The 19,594-nt window shown below is 41.8% G+C and overlaps 1 protein-coding gene across 4 annotated transcripts in view; it reads right to left on the bottom strand.

Moving 5' to 3' along the window:
• SYT1 (synaptotagmin 1) overlaps nt 1–19,594 on the bottom strand; it is a 506,808-nt gene that overhangs the window by 8,922 nt on the left and 478,292 nt on the right. For all 4 annotated transcript variants that reach the window (XM_034772011.1, XM_034772036.1, XM_034772021.1 and 1 more), the window contains one exon: nt 8–141. In XM_034772011.1, coding sequence (XP_034627902.1) covers nt 8–141 — 134 coding nt within the window. The remainder of the gene's footprint in view (nt 1–7; nt 142–19,594) is intronic.

Raw genomic sequence — 19,594 nt, 5'->3', positions numbered from 1 at the left:
ACATTACCTGGATTTGCTCGAAGGGTACCTCAAAGCTGAACGATTCATTGTAGTAGGGGTTCAGAGTGTTCTTTTTAATTGTTGTCTTTTTCTTCTTCAGTCTCTTACCATTCTGCATCAGATGGATTTTCACATAGGGATCTGAATAATTACAATGAAAAAGCGTAGTTAAGAAATGATAATCAAGTTAATGAGTATTGCAGGGGTAGTCAACAGATGGACTGCGGGCCAAATCCAGATTTTAAGCAGACCCTGAAATCTTTTTGTTTACTTATAATAATTATTTATTTATTATTTTCTCTGGAATCTGGACCTTGATTATTCCCTGACCAAGAAAAGTGGACCTTCACAAAAAATAATTGACTATCCCCATATAGAGTAATCCCTGAAATGACTATTTGGTGAAAAATTAGACATGTTCATAGCAAACAAAGGTCATTTAAACAAAGTCTGTATTTACATTGGACGAAATCTGATCAAGTGCTATATCTGGCATTTAAATACAAACTGTACTAAATAAGGTACATACCAGTTCTCTTACATCCACTTATGCACAAGTCCAAGGAGGAGGTAAATCCCAACCTCACTCTGCTCCATGGTATATGTTTGTACAGGGTCTAGTACAATGCCTTTCACTGAAATTGGCATTTACCACTTCTAGAACACAGAGAATAATGATCTGGGAAGACAGTCCCAGCCACTCTAACTCTGCATAATAGTTCTATCCCAATCTCCCCGCATGTGCTGCTCTTCTTACTCCCCCGAACTCCCATGTGCACTGGGTTTGATTGTCTGTAGAAGCAGCCAGATTACATAGTGGTAGGGGACTACTGTGCTCTTTACAGACGCATACATATATAACTAAGTGTTGTTACTCTCTACTGAATTCTGCTTGTTCATGAGTTTGTATGAGTACTGGTGGCCAGACGTAAGAACAGATTTATCACCTAATCACAGATTCCTTGCACAAGCTCAACTCCCAGTGAAGTTACTGCTTTGAAATAATATCTTGGCGGCTAGAACTTCAATTGGAATTGTGCCTGCTTAGGACAGAGTGCTTAGTGGATCCTTTTCCCCATTCAGAGAATGGATTTACTGGACCCAGTTCTCCTCTTGTACCAGTGTAAATCAGGAGTAACTTCACTAAGTCACTTGTTTTAAGCCATACACAATTAAAGCACTGAGTGGTAGAGAGAATCAGGCTCACTGTTTGTAACATCCTGTATGTTACTGCAGCCATGACTTGACTATCAACCTTTGTGGCTTTAGATAGCAATTCTGCAATGTAAGCAACAAGGAAGCCTCCCCTAGGGCAAAACAACAGGATCTGTGCCAAATGCCTGCTAGCTGGAAGTCGCTATTGGCATATCTTGCATGAAGGTTTTTATTAAATTATTTCTATCAAAGAGAGCATCACTCCCTTCTGTGAAAGCAGGTGAGGGGAAGGGAAACCAGTAAACACTTTGTTGTTAAATTTCCTTATCTTTACTACGAGTACACAATCTTTCAGGACTGTCCAATAGAATTGGTGCCTGAAGAATCTGGGAACAATTGCATCCTCCTACAATAAGGAAGTATTGTGTGAAAAGCTTTAAAACTCTCCTGGCTTTTTCTCAGTAGAAGAGTTATTGCCCCTGCAGCCTCAACACTGGGTTTAGCACCAGCGCTTTTAAGGATTTGATGGTGTAAAGCAGATGGTTCTCTGCTCCCCGAAAGAAGTGGTCTAGATTGTCGGTTTTGCTAAGGCTCCATGTTGACTGTAAAGCTGGTTTGAAATAAAAGCCATTTCAGCATCAGTACTGGTTGGAAAACAGTGTTAAAGAAGTTTAGGGGTGGGTGAAGAAAATCACAGAAGCGAAGGACTAGTTTCACAGAGACTTAGGAGCCTTAATGCCACTAACCACTGGCCTACAGAGTCACTTTCTCTCACTCTCTCTCTGGCCCAATACATATTTAATTATTTGCATATAGTGGCTCGGTTTGAAAAAGAAAGGTTGTGAGAGACCCCAGCCTGGAATATCCGAGTGCTTGGGGCACTCTCCTGAGAAGTGGGAGAGCCAAGTTCAAATTTCTTTTTCACATGAGGCAGAGGAGTGATTTGAACATGGGTCTTCCACCGCCTGGGTGACTGCTCTAACCACTGGGATAAAGATTATAAGGGGGCGGGAGGGAGGGCTAAGGCAGCAGCTGCCACCACCACAGCAGCAGCAGCACCACCACCAATGTAGTGTCTTTCAAAAACCCTCTTAAGTGCCTAACTCCAGGAAAGGGTTAATGGTTGTGAATCTGGGCAGAGGCAGGATCTTCCCTTTAGTCTAGATTTAGGCACCTAAATCAGTCAAAGGGCTGGGCTTAGGCCACACATCTCTTTCAGCATTCCCTAGCATTAGCAGCTTTCTGCTCAGCTTGCTGGCCTCTGTGAATCTCATTCTTATGCTCAAAGAAAAAAGAACAGGAGTACTTCTGTCACCTTAGAGACTAAGGAATTTATTTGAGCATAAGCTTTCGTGGGCTAAAACACACTTCATCGGATGCATGCCGTGGAAAATACAGTAGGAAGATATATATACACAGACAGGGCCGGCTCCAGGGTTTTGGCTGCCCCAAGCAGCCAAACAAAAAACCAAACAAACAAAAGCTACGATCGCGATCTGCGGCGGCAATTCGGCAGAGGTCCTTCGCTCTGAGCAGGAGTGAGGGACCGTCCGCTGAATTGCTGCCGAACAGCTGGATGTGCTGCCCCTCTCCGAAGTGGCTGCCCCAAGAACCTGCTTGGTAAGCTGGTGCCTGGAGCCGGCTTTGTACACAGAGGACATCTAACTCTCCCCAGCAGGGCCGGCTTTAGCAAGAGCGGGGCCCGATTCCTGGGGGCGGGGCTTGCTGCAAGCCCCGCTCCCAGGAATTGAGCCGCGCCGCGGGGGGGGGAGACCCGAGCCGCGGGGACCGGGCCGGGCTGGAGCCGGGCCACGGGGGCCGGGCTGGAGCCAACCCGGGCCAGAGCCGCTGGGGCCTGCGGGAACGGGCCGCGCCTCCCCAGAGCCCTTCTCCCGCCCCCACTACCCCAGCTTACCTTGTGCTGCCGGCCCGCCCCTGCTTCGTCTCAGACTTCCCGCGAATCTCTGATTCGCGGGAAGCAGGGGAGGGGGCGGAGCGTGCAGGGGAGGAGAGGAGGGGGAAGTGAGCTGGGGGTGGGGTGGACAGCTGCAGCGCGGGGCCCTCTTGGCGCGGGGCCCAATTCAGCCGAATCGGCTGAATCGGCCTAAAACCGGCCCTGCTCCCCAGACATGGTACAGGGAGCCTAAGTGCCTAACTTGGGGCTATGGATTCCACTAGGCAGCAAGCCACCTAAATGGTGAAGTGGCCCGTTAACACATCTGTAGTCGTAGGACAAAGGGGGGTTTAGTGAGTTACACATTGTTATGGTTTATTACAACAACCTCTAACCCACTAATGCCTTTTTTTTTCCTTGGATTATAGGGATGTTAACCACTTCACCTTCACTGGTCTCTTAGAATACGTGCTAACTATTTATGTGAAACAATCTGTTCCACCTTGTATCTAGTTGTGACACTCTGAGGTCTGGTCTACATGACAGACTTATATTGGTATAAGTACATTGCTCCAGGGTGTGAAAAATCCACACTCCTGAGCAATGTAGTTATACCAACCTAACCTCCTGTGTAGATCAGGCCTATGCTGGCGGGAGAGCTTCTCCTGCTAACATAGCTACCACATCTCAGGGAGGTGGATTAACGATGTCAATGGGAAAGCTCTCTCCAGTTGGCATAGAGCATCTTCACTAAAGCGCTACAGTGGCGCAGCTGCGCTGATCCAGTGTTTTAAGTGCAGACATGCCCCAAGTATCTTTCCTAGACCTGAAGTAGAGCTTGTCTCTTTTACCACCAGAAATTGGTCCAATGAAAGATATAACTTTACCCAACTTGTCTCTCTAATATCTTGGGACCAACACGATTAAAACAACACTGCATGTAACCCGTAGTAGCCATTCATCTCAGAAGGCTACGATCTGCAACAGTGAAGTGTGGTGTTAGAACTGAAATTAATAATAAAATTTCAACCAGTAAGGCAAACATAAAAAATAAGAACGGCCCTATTGGGTCAGACCAAAGGTCCATCTAGCCCTGTATTCTGTCTTCCGACTGTGGCCAGTGCCAGGTGCCCCAGAGGGAATAAATAGAACAAGTAATCAACAAGTGATCCATTCCCTGTCTCTCATTCCCAGCTTCTGGCAAACAGAGGCTAGGAACACCATCTCTGCCCATCCTGGCTAATAGCCGTTGATGGTTATTACTTTGTTGTTTCCCCCCGTTATTATAGCCAAAAAAATTACCTTACTTCATTACATAATTCAACAAATTTTACAACTACTAGCAAAGAAAGATTGTATTACACATTTATGATTAAAATATTTTCTTTATATTGTGGATTATCCCTCTAGAGCAAAGCATGACAAAGAATATGTAAGGATTTAAAGGAAAGGATTTTTCAATTAAAAAAATAAAATAAAGTTATCCCTTTTAAAAAGAATCTCTCTTCCACAAACTAACAGAAGCAAACCATTGCAAGAACACAAGATAACAGAGTGAAAATAATGATGATAGACTGTTCTTTTATCTGAAAAGTCACAGAAAAATACTGCAAGTGATTTTCCGTGATAAAGTTTAGTGAGAACAGCTATACTTTCTAGTTTTACCAAAGGCTCAATTCTGCCAGCATTTCTCATGTTGAGTGATACCTTATATGTGAATAGTCTAATTGAGTTAGATGCTATTCAACATGAGTAAGGGTGATAGACCTGAGCACAATGGACAAAAGTTGTACAGCATGAATGTAGCCACAACTCACAAGGCAGAGTACACTTCTTTGAATCAACTTTAACGGTTTGCCTAGATCAAACTGAGACAGGGGCACAGCTTACCTCCACAATGAGGGGATCCTCTGTTGTGGATCTCCCTTGGCCCATGTGAAAGAGGAAGGGCTGTGTATGTGGAACTTCACAGGTAATCCTCTGATAGGGCTCCCTGGGGGATAGGACTGGCCATGCTCCCCTGCTAACTTCATATTAAGATGACGGTGGGATTAAATACTAGTTGCTTCTACTTCAGTTGCTCTCTCATTAACATTCTATTCACAAATGCAAAAAAGCTGTAAAAATCATCACTCAAATTGTGCATCATGGGTTTTACAAAAATATCTCAAGGGAGGCTCATAAGGCAGCTTTTAAAGCATTGGGGTGCCAACCTGGCATCCTTTGCTTTGTTGAAGTTTACCGTAAAAATGTCAGGGTGTTATTTAAAGGAAACTAAAAGATCTGTGCTTCCTCTGAAATGGAAGCTGAAGTAGTGTCAACTAGGCAGTAAACACACAGTTATTGATTTTAGAGACAGTGCTACTAAAATACCAGAATCATTCTGCTAAAACTAATACCCAGATCACCACCACTTTGTGGATTGGGTGCATTTAATTTGTTAGATAAGAAAAAACAGTAATGTATTTGACGTTCAAGCGAAAATAATGTGTATCTCAGAAAATGGCACATTTCAGTCAATCACCTGTGTCAGCAACATCTAAAATTCAAGGTCAAGATAGAGTCTGTAAAGTGCAACAAAATAGAGATAAAAATATTCTGACAAACAAAATAAGGAGCTGGAGAGCCTTTGTCTGCGGATTTTAAGATGAAAATCAAGTTGTGGGTGATTAGTCTTAAATGAAAAATCAGTATTATCTTCCTTCAGAAAGAACAGAATTTACAGAACACATGAATTTCCAATTGGTGAAACAAATTCTCTTCAGCACAGCAATGTCAACAAAGCAGCCAAATAGGAATGGTATTACTACAAGGGTTTATTCTGAACACAAACATAAAAATAGTGCTGATCTTTGATAAATATTTGTCAGGTCTCTGTTCTGTGGTAATCTAATCAAAGTACGAAAAGCTAGCAGATAGAAAGTTGACAAATTTGGAAACTGCTGTAGGTGAAAACATTGGAAATTGATTACAAGAGTGACTACTTTCCTAGGGGTGCGTGTGATTGTTTAAAAGAAGAAATAAATCTGCACAGTCCTGAGTGGAGATCAGAAAAAAACCCACCCCAAACCCACAAATTCTGTAACTCTTGAGTGAGCCAGCACGCTTAATAATAGATGAAAAACCGAGCCAGACTAATCTAGTAATAAGTGCAGTTGCACAATCATAAATTTTCACATGACAAAATTATATGTCAGATGATACTTGGCAATTAAAATTGGTAATTGGGCAGAAACATAGGGTTAGAATTGCCTACAGTCAAATTTTTGTTTATGAAGTTCAGGGTGCTAATTAGCACATTCCACCTTTAAGGAGAAACGTTGATCAAAACTGATGACAAAGCAGTACCACAAAATGCCAAGTGTTCAGTACAGTTTCCATTTTAGGGAACAGAATAAACTGTTGAGAACAGCCCAGAAATGCATCCAATAAAGTCAAATTTGGAAATGCATGTTTTATACATGGATCTCAAAACATGTTTGGAATAGAGGTGATTTGAAGGGTAAAGCTATAATGAGAAAGATATCAGAGGGCTAGAATTGCTCTCTCCCGGCTGCCACTGCACAGAGAGATGGAAAAGATTTGTACCAAAGGCTGAAGCAAGACAGGCAATGGAATCAGTACAGCACCATTCTATGCGAAGCCTGCTGCAACTCCTCCTTGCAACTTCTGTGCAGACAGGGCTTTGTGGCGATGGGAGGACAGCATGGGGAACAGCTCCTTGCCTGCTCTACGTAGCAAACTTATTGAATTTCTATGGCAATTGAATTGGGGGTTAATGCTTTTAGTCTACCCTATGCTGTCTCCTGCATTTGGAAGAGGTGGGGCAGGGGTTTGGTTGTGGGGGGGAGGAGGGGAGGAGGCGGACAGAAGCAGCATAGCCCTGAGAGAGGAGCACTGCAGGGCAAGCCCTCCATGTGGCTTCCTCACCATGGCTGGATTTTCCCATGGATCTTGGGACATCCTCTCTCCTTGGGCACACAATTCCCTCCCTTGTGAGAGGGGATGAGTCAGTATGATGCTTGTGGCTTTCAAGCCATGGATAATAATTTGCCTTAACTTTTCTCCTTTTGTGTATTTGTGTGTGGGAGGGGATAATTAAGGCCTCGGAACTAACCTCTAATGAGTGTTGAGTGATCCTTGGAACTGGAAGGAAAGCCAGAAGGAGAAAGATTGAACTCTCTGGGGAAGCAGCAATATATGGCACAACGGCTAAGAATCAGTACAAATACTGTGCTGCATTCTACATTTCATAAAAGTTATGATTTATACTCATTAACTCATGCTGCTGTGCCTTCTACATGCCTCCACAAATGAGCAAGATGTAGTGTTATCTTTTAAGAGCAGCTGACATCTCAAGGAAAACACTGAAAAACCTTGTAATTAGAAACAATTCTCTTGGCATAAAATATAGTTTGTTTGTTTTTCTTGCCAACAATATTTGCATGAAAATGGGATTGTTGAGTCCTTGGAGTTTATTTGGTGTTTAATGTTTATTCCTCAACCATTATTAAGATTTCTTTGATTTGGGACATCATCACAATTTCCATAACAGCATAACTCACTTGAGGGTTATGAGACAGATCTTGAGATGTGCCGAGTATCTTCTGGGTTCAGCTGGGGGTGGGAAAGGATGGGCTGCAAAAGTGCCCATTTTAGCACCCTGATTCTGCGGTGATTTCTGTGCCACTCATGGCCTCAACAATACAGAGCAGCCTTTAAAGCCAGCCTAACCAGCATGCTGGAGATTCTGCTACATGGGGGAATTCCTGAAAGCTGGCCTTATGCCACGCCGTGGAATAGTGGCCGTGGCCAGGGCAAAGAGTCATTGATAAGGTTAGTCTATGGCTGCCAGATTGGCCCTTGAGCATCATATGCAACTGGGTGTAAAATAGAGCAGCCTCAAGGCTGCTCTACCTTCTGTCAGAGACCAGGTCGGTGCTTGCTTACAGCCCCTCCTTTGGGATCTGAACCAGATGTAGCATGGCCAAGCCTTGGAATTTGTTGTCCATAAGGTCTATAGTTTTACATATCTTGACTGACTCCTACTTCTTTACGCATCATTAAATAAGCCCCTCTAAAGGAAGAGCTCACAGAGTACTGAATTTTGAGATGGAAGCATTTTATAAATGTGGTTTCATTAAAATTAAACATCTTTCTCACAGAAACAGCAACTTTTTTGATAGCAAGAACTTTTTTATACTACACGGAATTCACATTTATGGGCTACATTCACAAAAAGACTTAGATGCCTAAATGCCTCCTCAGGTCTTTAAGTCCCAGATTCACGTCCACAGGGATTCACAAATCACCTGCTCAGCTGTTGCTAACCCCTCTAAACTTGCTTAGTGCCTACATTTTTGCAGTAGAAGTTTTCTGGGTACCTATGTTTCTGCCTCTGTGCATGTATACTGCAGCCCCTTACCATGTACCCAGACACATAAGCCTCAGTGCAATGCACAAACAAGGGAAAGATAGGTTTCCCTCCATCTAACTCATCTATGGGGTCTGATCTGGTAAGCATGCTCAGACCTCGCCTACTGAAGCAAGCACCTATAGGTAAGCTTGCACAAAATGGCTGATGGGGTGGAAGAGGAGGAGGGGAAAGCTGTTGAAGCTGTTCCACTGTGAATAAATAATGAAAGAGTCATTGGGCCAGAGGCAGAGAGTGAAAGCATGGGAAGGTGTGCCATTCTCACTTCTGCGCTGCCTTCAGAGCTGGGCTCCCAGCCAGCACCCGCGGAGCTTCCTGCAGCTGGGGGAGGTTCACGGAGCTGGGTCTGAACCAGCTCCGAGAGCCACCCCTGCAAGAGAAGAGGAAGTTCTATCCCTCCCCAGCCTGGCTAGGACTAGCAGCTGGAGCCCGGCACAGGGTAGGAGCCCTCAGCTGGGGAGCCCCCAGTCCTGCCCTTCCCCTACAATAGACAGATATCACAGGGGAGATCAGATTTCATGGTCCATGACGTGTTTTTCATGGCCGTGAATTTGGTAGGGCCCTACTCATATCAGACTATCCCATAGCTCAGAGCACTCACTTGAGGAGTGGTAGATCCCTGTCCAAAAACCTTCTCCCTTTAGGCAGAGGGGGGACTTGAACCAGGGATTTCCCACATCCCAGGTGAGTACCCCAACCACTGGGCTAAAAGTTATGAGAGAGCTGCTCCTCCTCCTTTGCAAGAACAGCATAGGCACCTAACTTCAAGAGAGGGTTTGCAGCTGAGAATCCCAAACAGAGGAAGGTGCCTCTGTGCAGCCTGGACTTGGGCCTGGATCTGAAAGGGGGGGTGGAGCTTAGCACATCCCTCAGCTTGGCGTCCCTAGCTTAGTTGGGGAGCTGCCTAACACACTGACTTTTTGTGAATCCCAGTCTAAGGTGTCTGTCTCTCTCCCCATTCATTGAATAGAGAGCCTAGAAGCCTAACTCAGGCTTTGTGAATTCCAGTGATTTTCTAGCCAGCTAAAATTTATTCAGCATCACCATGCTTAAATTTCTTTGTGAATCCGGCCCTATAAGTACTAACAATAGCCTCTATGCCACAAAGGAAATTAAAATGGGGAAAGAAGCCAAACACGATTCAAAAATAACAACCTTTCACTGTTGTACAATTAAATGAATATGAAGTTGGTCTTAAAATGCTGAATCCAAAGAATCAGAGAACATTGGGGCAAAGGAGGAAAACTGACAAAGAGCCAATGATTTACTCATCTGAGAATTCCAGGCTGGGATTGCTAACCATGTAAAGCAGACAGTAGAAACAGAATTGTTCATAGTGGCCTGAGGACTATTTAGACAGAAGCTGAGGCTGTAATTCCATCCACAGTGGTCTCCAACCAGAATTGTACAACAAATGTTAGAACTCCAGATGGGAAAAGATGCATTAAATGAAAAAACAAAACAAAACCCCAAAACAACCCCCGCCCCCAAACTTATTTAAAAACTGCACAGCCTAGTGCTTATGAGCCTGAGGTAAAGTTTACTGCCAAAGAATGGGCAATTGATCTGTCTCACTTGAATACTGGCAGCCATTTTAACCTAGCTACAGATATGCAAAACAAATTGTTTTAGAAAGCACAGTAAATTTGGGCTGAACCCAGCAGCAAAACATGCCTTATGTTTTAATCCTGAGCCAAAACTAAACGCCCTGCTGTAATAGTAAAGCAACCGAATCAAGCACTTTGATTACAAATGAAATACCAAACTACAAAGCAGTAAACCTGTTTCCATTGCATCAGATGGGGCACCAGCTTACTCACTTCAAAGGGGGTGGAGCTGCTTGTTGATCAGGCTTTAATGCAGATAAAAAAATTCAGCATGTGCTTCTAGTTTGAGTAAGAAGAAGGAGTGGTCCTTCAACTTTAGGCAAGAACAAAACAACAAAAATAGAAAGGAATGGTATTATACTTTGTGGCTATGCAAAAACACAAGCAGTGCGGGTAATCATAATCGAGCTGTAGTAGACTTGATATTAAATGATGGCGAGCATGAACTAGTGGGTATAACTCAAACCTACCTATTATCTTTAATGCAATCTTTCTCAATACATGAATTCAAATTGTGCCGCTATAAACAGCATCACAGGGACTGATTTCGAGCTAAAAGACTCAATGCAGAGGGAAGTGGCAATCTATCAAGCTGGAACAAGAGGTTCAATGGGGGTGCTGCTGAGATCAGTGCTGGGCATGTTTTAGTTAGTGTTTTAATGATAATGATTAATGCTATGGAGGAAGAGGGGCTAAACAGGACATTAGTTAAATTCCCAGATATTATTAAATTGGGTGGTAGAGCAAATATGAGCAGGACAGAGAGAGAATACAAAGGGGCTTGGAAAGGTTAGAAATATCAGGAAGCCAACGGGAGAAAAGATTCTAATAGAACCACAGAAATGGTTTCTTGCTGAAGCATCTGGGTACAGTTCTGAGCTCTCCAGAACCAGGGCAGCTATTTAACAAAGTAATTCAGAAAAAAGTAACAAATATGATTAAGTGACTGGAGTGACTGACAGGACGAAAGAGTAGAAGAACTAAATGTGTGCAGCCTGGCCAAACACTGACTAAGTGGGGTTATGATGTCGTGTGAAAGTCAATGAAGGTTGAGGAGAGGAATTGTTTAAGATGTCGAAAGGGGGCATATAACTAGGAGAAATGGGGATGAAATTAACTAAAGGAAGTTTTAGATTGAACACATATCAGAAAAGAAATTATTATACTAGAAATAGTCTCTCCTGGAAAGTGGTTCAAGTCCCATCACTTGAATCAATTAGAAATGGATGGGACAAAGCATTGTAAAGTATATATTGCTATAGGGAATAATCCTGTATTGGGACAGGCATTGCCTACCAAAAATGACTTGATAGATTTTTTTTCTCTATCTCTAGTTAACTCCTGTCTACATTCCCAGAAACTACTAATTGAGACCAAAACAACGTCTCTCATGGTAAAAACAGCCTGGTCACTGTGAAGTAACAAGACCTCATCTAATCCCAAACTGACCTGAGGGCAGGCAATACTTTCACTATCACAGATAAAAAAGAGAATCTGAGTGACAATGTTTATCAAAGGGAAGTATATTAACAACAGCAACAAGTCCAATTAGTTTATTAGCAATTTACTGTAGCAAAAATGTACATTTCATGTGATAGTCTTTTAATGCTGCATCATACTACACTACAGCTTTGTGGCTTGACAGCACATCACCATGGTTCTGCTTTTCAGCACAGGAAAAAAGGATGATACAATGTTTACGAATAATCTCTCTCCTCCTCCCCTATCCAGAGAACTGGAAGCAACATATTTGGAAAGATGACAGAAGCAGAGAAAAAGGCTGCCCCTTATACAAACTACTGTGCTATGACTCTACTTACAAGCTAGTCTTTCCCCAAATTCAGCAAACATGGTTATGACTGGATATGACATACTCCTAATCAAAAATAAGTGTGTTGGAGAAAAAGTAGAGAGGACAGGGAGATGATGAAATAGGAAAGTAATGTACGAGTGATTAAAATTTAATTCATTTTATTTTAAATTCACATCTATATAGCTACATACATTATAAAGGTAAGGAAACCAATTACTCAGGCCTGAAAAATACTTTTAATTTGTATCAGGTATAGAGAAAAATGTGCAAAACTACAGATTGTACAACTGTAGAATTTTGTTTAAAAGCCCATTGCTGCTGCTTTATTGACAAGGTTTTTCTTAGTCGAGCTTAGGAAAACATGCAGTCTTTTGACATCTGACAGCATGAAAGAGGCATGTTTTATGATTCAAATCATTAAGTCAAAAGTATCAAATCAATGACATCTAATACTGAAGGAATACTGCAGTATAGAAAGAATAAAAAATACAGTCCTGGAGTTTTCTTCTTATAGCTTCTGCAACTACAAGGATCATCAAAGAAACCTGATCTCCACACTTCACAGCTGAGTGAGAAACCAGTCCTAGTTACGCTTTATCAAAGCTGATATTTATTTTCAAGAGCGCATCATGACTTTCATACCACATTTTACTCATCAATGGTTTTATATAAAAAGGATCCTACTAACTCAGATTTTTTTCTTCTCAATCTGAAACAACTTCCTTTTTCTACCTGAGAAATTCATATTTACATGTAGCTCAGTGATGTGGGTTTTTTTAAGTGTCTGCATCTTTCTAGCAATTACAGCTTTAAGGAAAAAAATTCCAGATCTTCAGTATATTTGAACGATTGTTGTGTTGCTTTTGCCTACCAGAACAACTAGGTCACCAACACCAGGAGAAAGTATTTGTTTAACAGATCCCTCCCTCCCAACACACACATACACACCTCTTCCATAAGCAGCCTTTTCTGAATACACCGTGAACAGTTTTGTATTGGTTTCCCCAAGGTAACAAAACTTTTTCCCAAAAGGCAGGAGCAATCTTTAGTGGCTCAAAGCTATATCAACAAGCCTACATTTGAAACCTAAAGCAATAAGATATGGACATCTACTTCTACATTCTTATTGATAGAGGACGTTTTCCCCACTCTTTGCTGTGCAGGGGCTAGTGACAAATACAGCCTGTGTGCTTCTTGTTGCCTCCTTAAAGGGGTGAGGCACTAGAAACTGGCAGTGGGGCTGGCACAGGAAGGAGTACATACTGCATCCTTTCTAGGTGCGAAAGGAGCTGTTCTGGCCCATGCTCCCTTGACACTCCTGGAGAGACTGGCTCTGTCCAGACTAAGAAAAGTGGGCAAGTTTAGATAGGGCTTAGTTACCACAAGCTAGAGAAACCCAACCTAAACTTGACCACATTTCCTAGTGCAGGACAACACACTTATCTCTGTTTTAGTAGTTTGAGATGTTGTTTAGGCTCAATTTGCACCAGCAACTTTATCTTGCCCAGTATGTCCTTGTCACATTACCCTTTGTTGTGCTAAGTTGTTTATAGCCACAATCTGTCCCTTACTATACTAATGGAAGGGTGAAAGACAACTCACAGATGTTATTCAGAGATTAGGCTTTCAGGATTTACTATTTTGCCTCATTGCATGATTTCTGCTTCTAAATAATATTAATGATCAGGGCTCCACTTCCTAAAAATGTCTCTGTGGAACTTTAGATTGCAACTGTGCTAACTGGTAGCAAGAAATTAGCTGAACAAGAAACAAGCTGACGTCTTAAAATCTGGTGAAAAGCAATTTTGCTGTTTCACAATAAAACTAACTTCTTTCCGCTCTCCACTTAAATCTGAAACGTACTGAAGGCAGACTTTGAACACAAGTGCTTGCAAAGATACATCTGGGGCTTAGGTGCTTCTCTTCAAGAGCTATTTGTTATTCTTCTTGAAAAGTAGCAGCCGCTAACTTATGATGTACAGTTCTCTGAACAACTGGAACGTGACTGAGCGTCAGACCTCAAAAGATACATGCAACTGTTGAAATTGTTTGGAAGAATGAACATGTTATTTATTGTATAACACCATATGTGTGAATGGCAATTTACAAACAGGTACAAGATGAAAAGGTTTCTGTCTCAGACAAAAGTCCTGAAAAGTATGTAAGTGCTAATATTCAAGGCAGAATGGAGAAAAAGTATTCAAGGCTATCAACAACAGTGGTGAGAATATTCCAACACCAAGAACGTTATTCCTATTATCAGACAAGAGAAAAGAAGACCTGGCAAACTGCATCATTAGAAAAAGGGAGAAAGTGTTTCTGATAATGTGGTCAGTAGCCTGTGGCCCAATGTATCTCAGGATGCTTCAAATTCTTCCAGCCATTCACCAATACAAATTGGTATTTGATTGACATGTTGCAGTTTTGCCACTTACTGCATCTCACTTTGGCTTAAAAGGCAGTGAAACATGACACAAACTATCAGAAACCTGAAGGTACATGATAGTTTTCAGCTACAGATTTGGATTGCAGATATCCAATTCGGTATGAAAGTGGTAGAGCAGGCAGATCTTGTGGTTCACTGACTACTTCGATTAAATTTGAGCAGTTCAGCATATTTCTGTTTGCCATTCTATTGAGACAAGATCTGGACACAGTCTAGTCAAAGGAACATCTGCTATGTCAAAAAACCAACAACCCATAAATCATGTATGAATTTCAGAAGACCTTTGAAATTTCAGAGTTGAAAGAATGAGTCTAGTTGTTTGAGATTATTACACTTATTGGGAGCGTAGGAGGACTGATAAATGTTTGTATTCAAGCTCAATAAAATAATATGATAGCTGGGACAGGATGGATGGTGTTCTCTATCCTAGTCAAGGCACTACTTAGTGTAAGTGATACAGAAACAATGGCAGAAAACATTATGATGGTGGAGAAATATTTAATTTGGGTCAAATTTTCTAAATAGGTGCCTGTATTGAAATCAATAGGAGTAAAGTGGCTAGGCACTTTTCAAAATCCCACTAGGCATTTATCTGTATCTTAAGGTACCTACATAGCTTTGAAAATCAAGCCTTTTATCTCTGAATGCTGAGAATTGGGATTGTCACCTGTTAATACATTAATAGTTTAAATTCTTATTATTTACTGTCCATCCAGAGCTAGGGCAAGTGGCAGCAAGAATCTTAAATATGTGGATGTCAGTAAGAAAGATCAGATGGTCTATTACCAAAAATTAAAAACACAAACACACATGTAACCCCTTTGGGGTTTAGAGAGCATGGCCCTTTAAAGCTTTTTCCTAAGGGGGAGAGTAAGAAAAAAGGAGGGAAACTCCAGGGGGCAGTGCTGGAGCTCCAAGGAGAGGGAGAGGCAACCTGCAGGCCCTGGAAAAGTGAAACAGAGAGAACCTGTCCGAGGCCTGGGAAGGACAGGGCTGATCGGGGACACCCCAGGACAGGAGCCAGGAGCAGCACTGTGCCAGAGAGGAATTGCCGCGAAGGACAGGCCGGAGCGGGACCCAATATCACTGCTGTCCAGAGTTGCATGGGGCTGCGAGTACTGGGGCTTGTGATTCTGCATTGGGAACAAGGAGGGAGGCTGTAGCTAGTTAAGTGGGGAGGTGGTCGCTCTGGGTGGCTTTGCAGAGAGCGGCAGAAAAGGGCACTGGAGGGGTTTGTTGGGGGAAAGTTCACTGGTGCCGAATACGACCAGGAGCACCCAAGACTCACCACTGGACTGGAACTTTGCTCAGGACTCCTGAACTCTGTGTGCAGACACATTGCTCTGCCTTCCAGACTGTGCTAACACTGGGCCTGTGGGGCCTTGGCTTGGATGCAGCCCTGTCTTATTGCTCCCCCTATATTTCCCCTTGTTGTTTTTGTCCTCTCATCCCTCTGTAAATAAATATTTCCCTTGTTATATCCACTGTACTTTTCCTGTGGGTGTGTGTCTTCACTCTGGGGGGTTTGGAACAGGTGCCTCTGGGGTGGAAGGGATTTCTCCTGCTGCATTCCTGTGCGCGCCATCTCTTGGCCAGAGCTGTCTGCAGAGCAGACTCCATCTTGGCCACGAGGGTGCTAAAGTTACACACAAAAAAGTGATCAGTGTAAGATTCAGGAAAGACTATATTTGCCTTATGACACCTTTTCTACAGAAGCTAGGTGAGGCTTAAAGAGGATATAACTTTAAGAAATATTTATCCAAAGCCAGACTACTACAAACTGTTCATTATTTTGGGTGAAATAAACTCCACACTCCACAGTACCAAGACCCAAAGGATTAAATTTCTTCAGTGAACAGAGCCCACACAAGGTTATTGCTCAAACAGCAAACATTTCTGGATTTGGTGAAGTGACCAGAAAATTATCTGGAAAGCACTTCATAAACATTACAAAAGCTGATTATAAACAACTGGTCTTATCCCGATCCAGTGAATGGACAGCAGATATTTCACAGCACTGAAAAGTTTTAAATGTTTTAAAATACTTTTTAAAATGAAATCTCTAAGTTTTCTCAATTCCCCTAACATTTCATTCCTTGTGTTGTAACTAATCTACTGGTACTGTGACAGCAGCATGCTTTCAGGCTATAAGCTAGTATAATAAAAACTTCATCTTGATAGAGTAGACTTGGTAAAGGAAACCTCAAAGTTATTGGACATATGATTTTTGAAATGGTTAAGAAAGTCTGTTCAGGAAAATAACAGAAAATTTGTAGCATTGGTGTAAAGTAAGACAAAGTGGTAATTTCAAGAATAATGAAAGCACAAACTTTTAGAGTATGTGGAGTCCATTTTCTGTTCTTTATTAGTACAAGTACACAGATCTTTGTCTCTGCAGGATTCTTTTCTTGCTGCATTCCACAAGCTGAGAGGAGCTCTTTGGAACTCATACAAAATCTCTTGCTACCATATTAGGAATCAAAATGTGTAGCAGAAGCTTATGGCTGAGTGGGGATAATCAACAGGGAATGTGTTTGCCTTCCAGCTAAATGAGTAAAGCAAAATGGTTGAGGAAACAAAATAAATAACAGTAATAATAAAAAATGACTAGTAGGCTTTATTATAGTGCCCCATCACTTCTATCAGACTTTCTACTAAATTTTGGCTAGAAACCAGCAGATCTAATGGACACACAAGAAAACCTTGTTACTTCCATTTTGTTGTGCCTCTGAGCTGTGAGTCACACACCAATACTTAGTTTCAAAAGTTAGCTAATATTTTTAATAAATCCTTTTGGGTCAGATACACAGCCCATATTGCAGTGAAGAAACTGAGCTGGTGTTAACTGGCATAGCTCTATTGAAGTAAATGTCAGTTCACACCACTTGATAATCTGGCCATTCAATTTCTACTGCGATTTCCTGTAATCATAAGTGTAGTAATTCTTTGACTGGAGATCTGTCTTGTACTTCATAGAAAATCTCATTTAAAGTACATGCTTTATAAATGATCCAGCCCTTTGTGTATGAAAGCAGAGCTGTAGTACTTGATATCATACTTCAAAACATATCTATGGCTGCTTTTTGCGCCATCTCCAGTAACAGATAGCCTACAGGCTATTTACCTCATTGTGTCATCAATGTAAGGAAGAAGTCCCAAGTGGAAATGATTAAAATCTATAGATTTTACTTCAGTTGTACTTAAACATTAGGCACCAAGTACTGAGAAGTGCTGGGACTGAAATTCTTAATCACTACATGCAGCCAGATGAAGCCTGATACAGGAATTTGAAGCAACAGAAGTCCTTTGGAGAATCTTCCTTATGCTTCTCTCCAACTCTCTGTGGGGAGTTCCACAGAGCTCTGTCCTTGGTTCCCTTCTCTTCTCCCTCTGGACCTCATCTCGGGTAATCTCATCCACAAACACAAATTCAGCTACCATCTCTATATTGACAACTCAGATTTACCTCTGTACTCCAGACCTGTCTCATGCTTTCCAAACTAAAATCTTGGCCTGTTTTTCTGGTATTTCCCTGTGGATGTCCAGCTATCAGCTCAAGTTCAACATGTTAAAACAGAGCTCCTAATATTTTCCACTGAAGATCACCCCTACTTGCCCTCCTTTCTCAATCACTGAGGACAACACCACCATCCCGCCTGTCACTCAGACCTGAAACCTGGGTGTCATCTTCGACTTGGATCTCTCTATAGGCCGTCACATCCAGGTTATGTCTAAATCTTGCTGATTCTTTATGTGTAACATCGCTCAGATACATCCTTCCTTATCCATCCACACAGCTAGAACTCCTGTCTGGTCTCTTATCTTGTGTCTCGAATAATGCAACATCTTTTTCTTTGGTCTTGACAAATGCAGTCTTACCTCGCTCATATCCATTCAGAATGCTGCTGCATAGATCATTCTCCTACTGGCGTATCACTTTGACCACATCACCCCTCTTTTTGCATCTCTCCATTGGCTCCCTCTTTTCTATTGCATCAGATACTTGTCTGTTAAGCTACTTTCAAGGCCCTTACAGTCCATCTGCATCCTATCTCTCATTCATTATTGAAATGTTGTCTCCCACCTCCAAATCACTAATGATACCAGCCTCCATTGCTCCCTTGTTAAATTTTCAAACACGCATCTTTGTTCTTTTTCCCATACTGTCCTATGCTTGGGAGAAGCGCCCCATGAATATCCACAAAGTTATGTCATTATCCTCCTTCATATCCCTCCTTAAAACTCAGTAGCTGTGAAGCCTACCAAAAACTTGACAAAACAGCCTGTGCGTGTGCTGATAGCACAGCCTATCATGCTGACTAATATTATCTTGTTGTTTCCACATAGTCCCATGCCTGTCTAGTCTGTGTCTGTCTGTTATGTCCTCTTAAACTTAGACTGTAAGCTCTTTGGGGCATGAATCATCTTTTTGTTCTGTGTTTGTACAGCACCTAACACAATGGGATCTTGATCCATGATGTGGGCTCCTAAATGCTACTGTAATACAAATACATAATAAAATAAATAATAATAATAATAATAATAATAAAAATACCCAAACAGGTAAAGAAACATTAATAAAGGCTAGAAGGGAGAGATGCTCAGAGGCATATGAGTTTGAGATAATTAAACTTAAAGGAGAAAATCCTGCCGTCTTTATTCAGGGCAAAATCCTACTGAAGCTCCATTGGGAGTTTGGTCTGTGTGAGGATTGCAGTATTGATAACCTTAAATAGTCAAAATTTATGAGTCAGTCCCACACCCCCCAAATCCTGAGACTGGCTAAATCATGAGGTTTTAGAACATGATAAATGTGGGCTTTTTTTTTTTCAATTTACCCTCTGGTTTCTGAGCCTTTTGGTTCATGTTTTCAGGTGTTTCTCACCAGCCATGAGGGCTAGAATTTACTTAAAAAAAAAAAAAAAAAAAAAAAAAGCTGAGATTCTTTCATAATTGGTTGCCTCCAGAAGCTGGAACTTTAAGAAAAACAAGATAAAATCATGGGAATTGGAAACATGGGATTGCAAGTTTCAATCCTTTGTCATATGAAATGTTGTTTAAAACTACACAGATTAATAAAGGCAATTAATAATATGACTCCCATGGAAGTTGTGGGTAGGGGATAGAGACTAGGTAGTACATTTAAGTTGTCTGTTGTTACTTATAGTACATATTGCCAAAAACATGATAGACAGACATGCATGAAGACAATCTAAACAGGATCATGTCTTGTGTAATGCCTTCT

The sequence above is a fragment of the Trachemys scripta genome, chromosome 1 (genome assembly GCF_013100865.1).
Source record: "Trachemys scripta elegans isolate TJP31775 chromosome 1, CAS_Tse_1.0, whole genome shotgun sequence".
NCBI lineage: Eukaryota > Metazoa > Chordata > Testudines > Emydidae > Trachemys > Trachemys scripta.
This window is presented reverse-complemented; position numbering and strand designations above follow the sequence as displayed.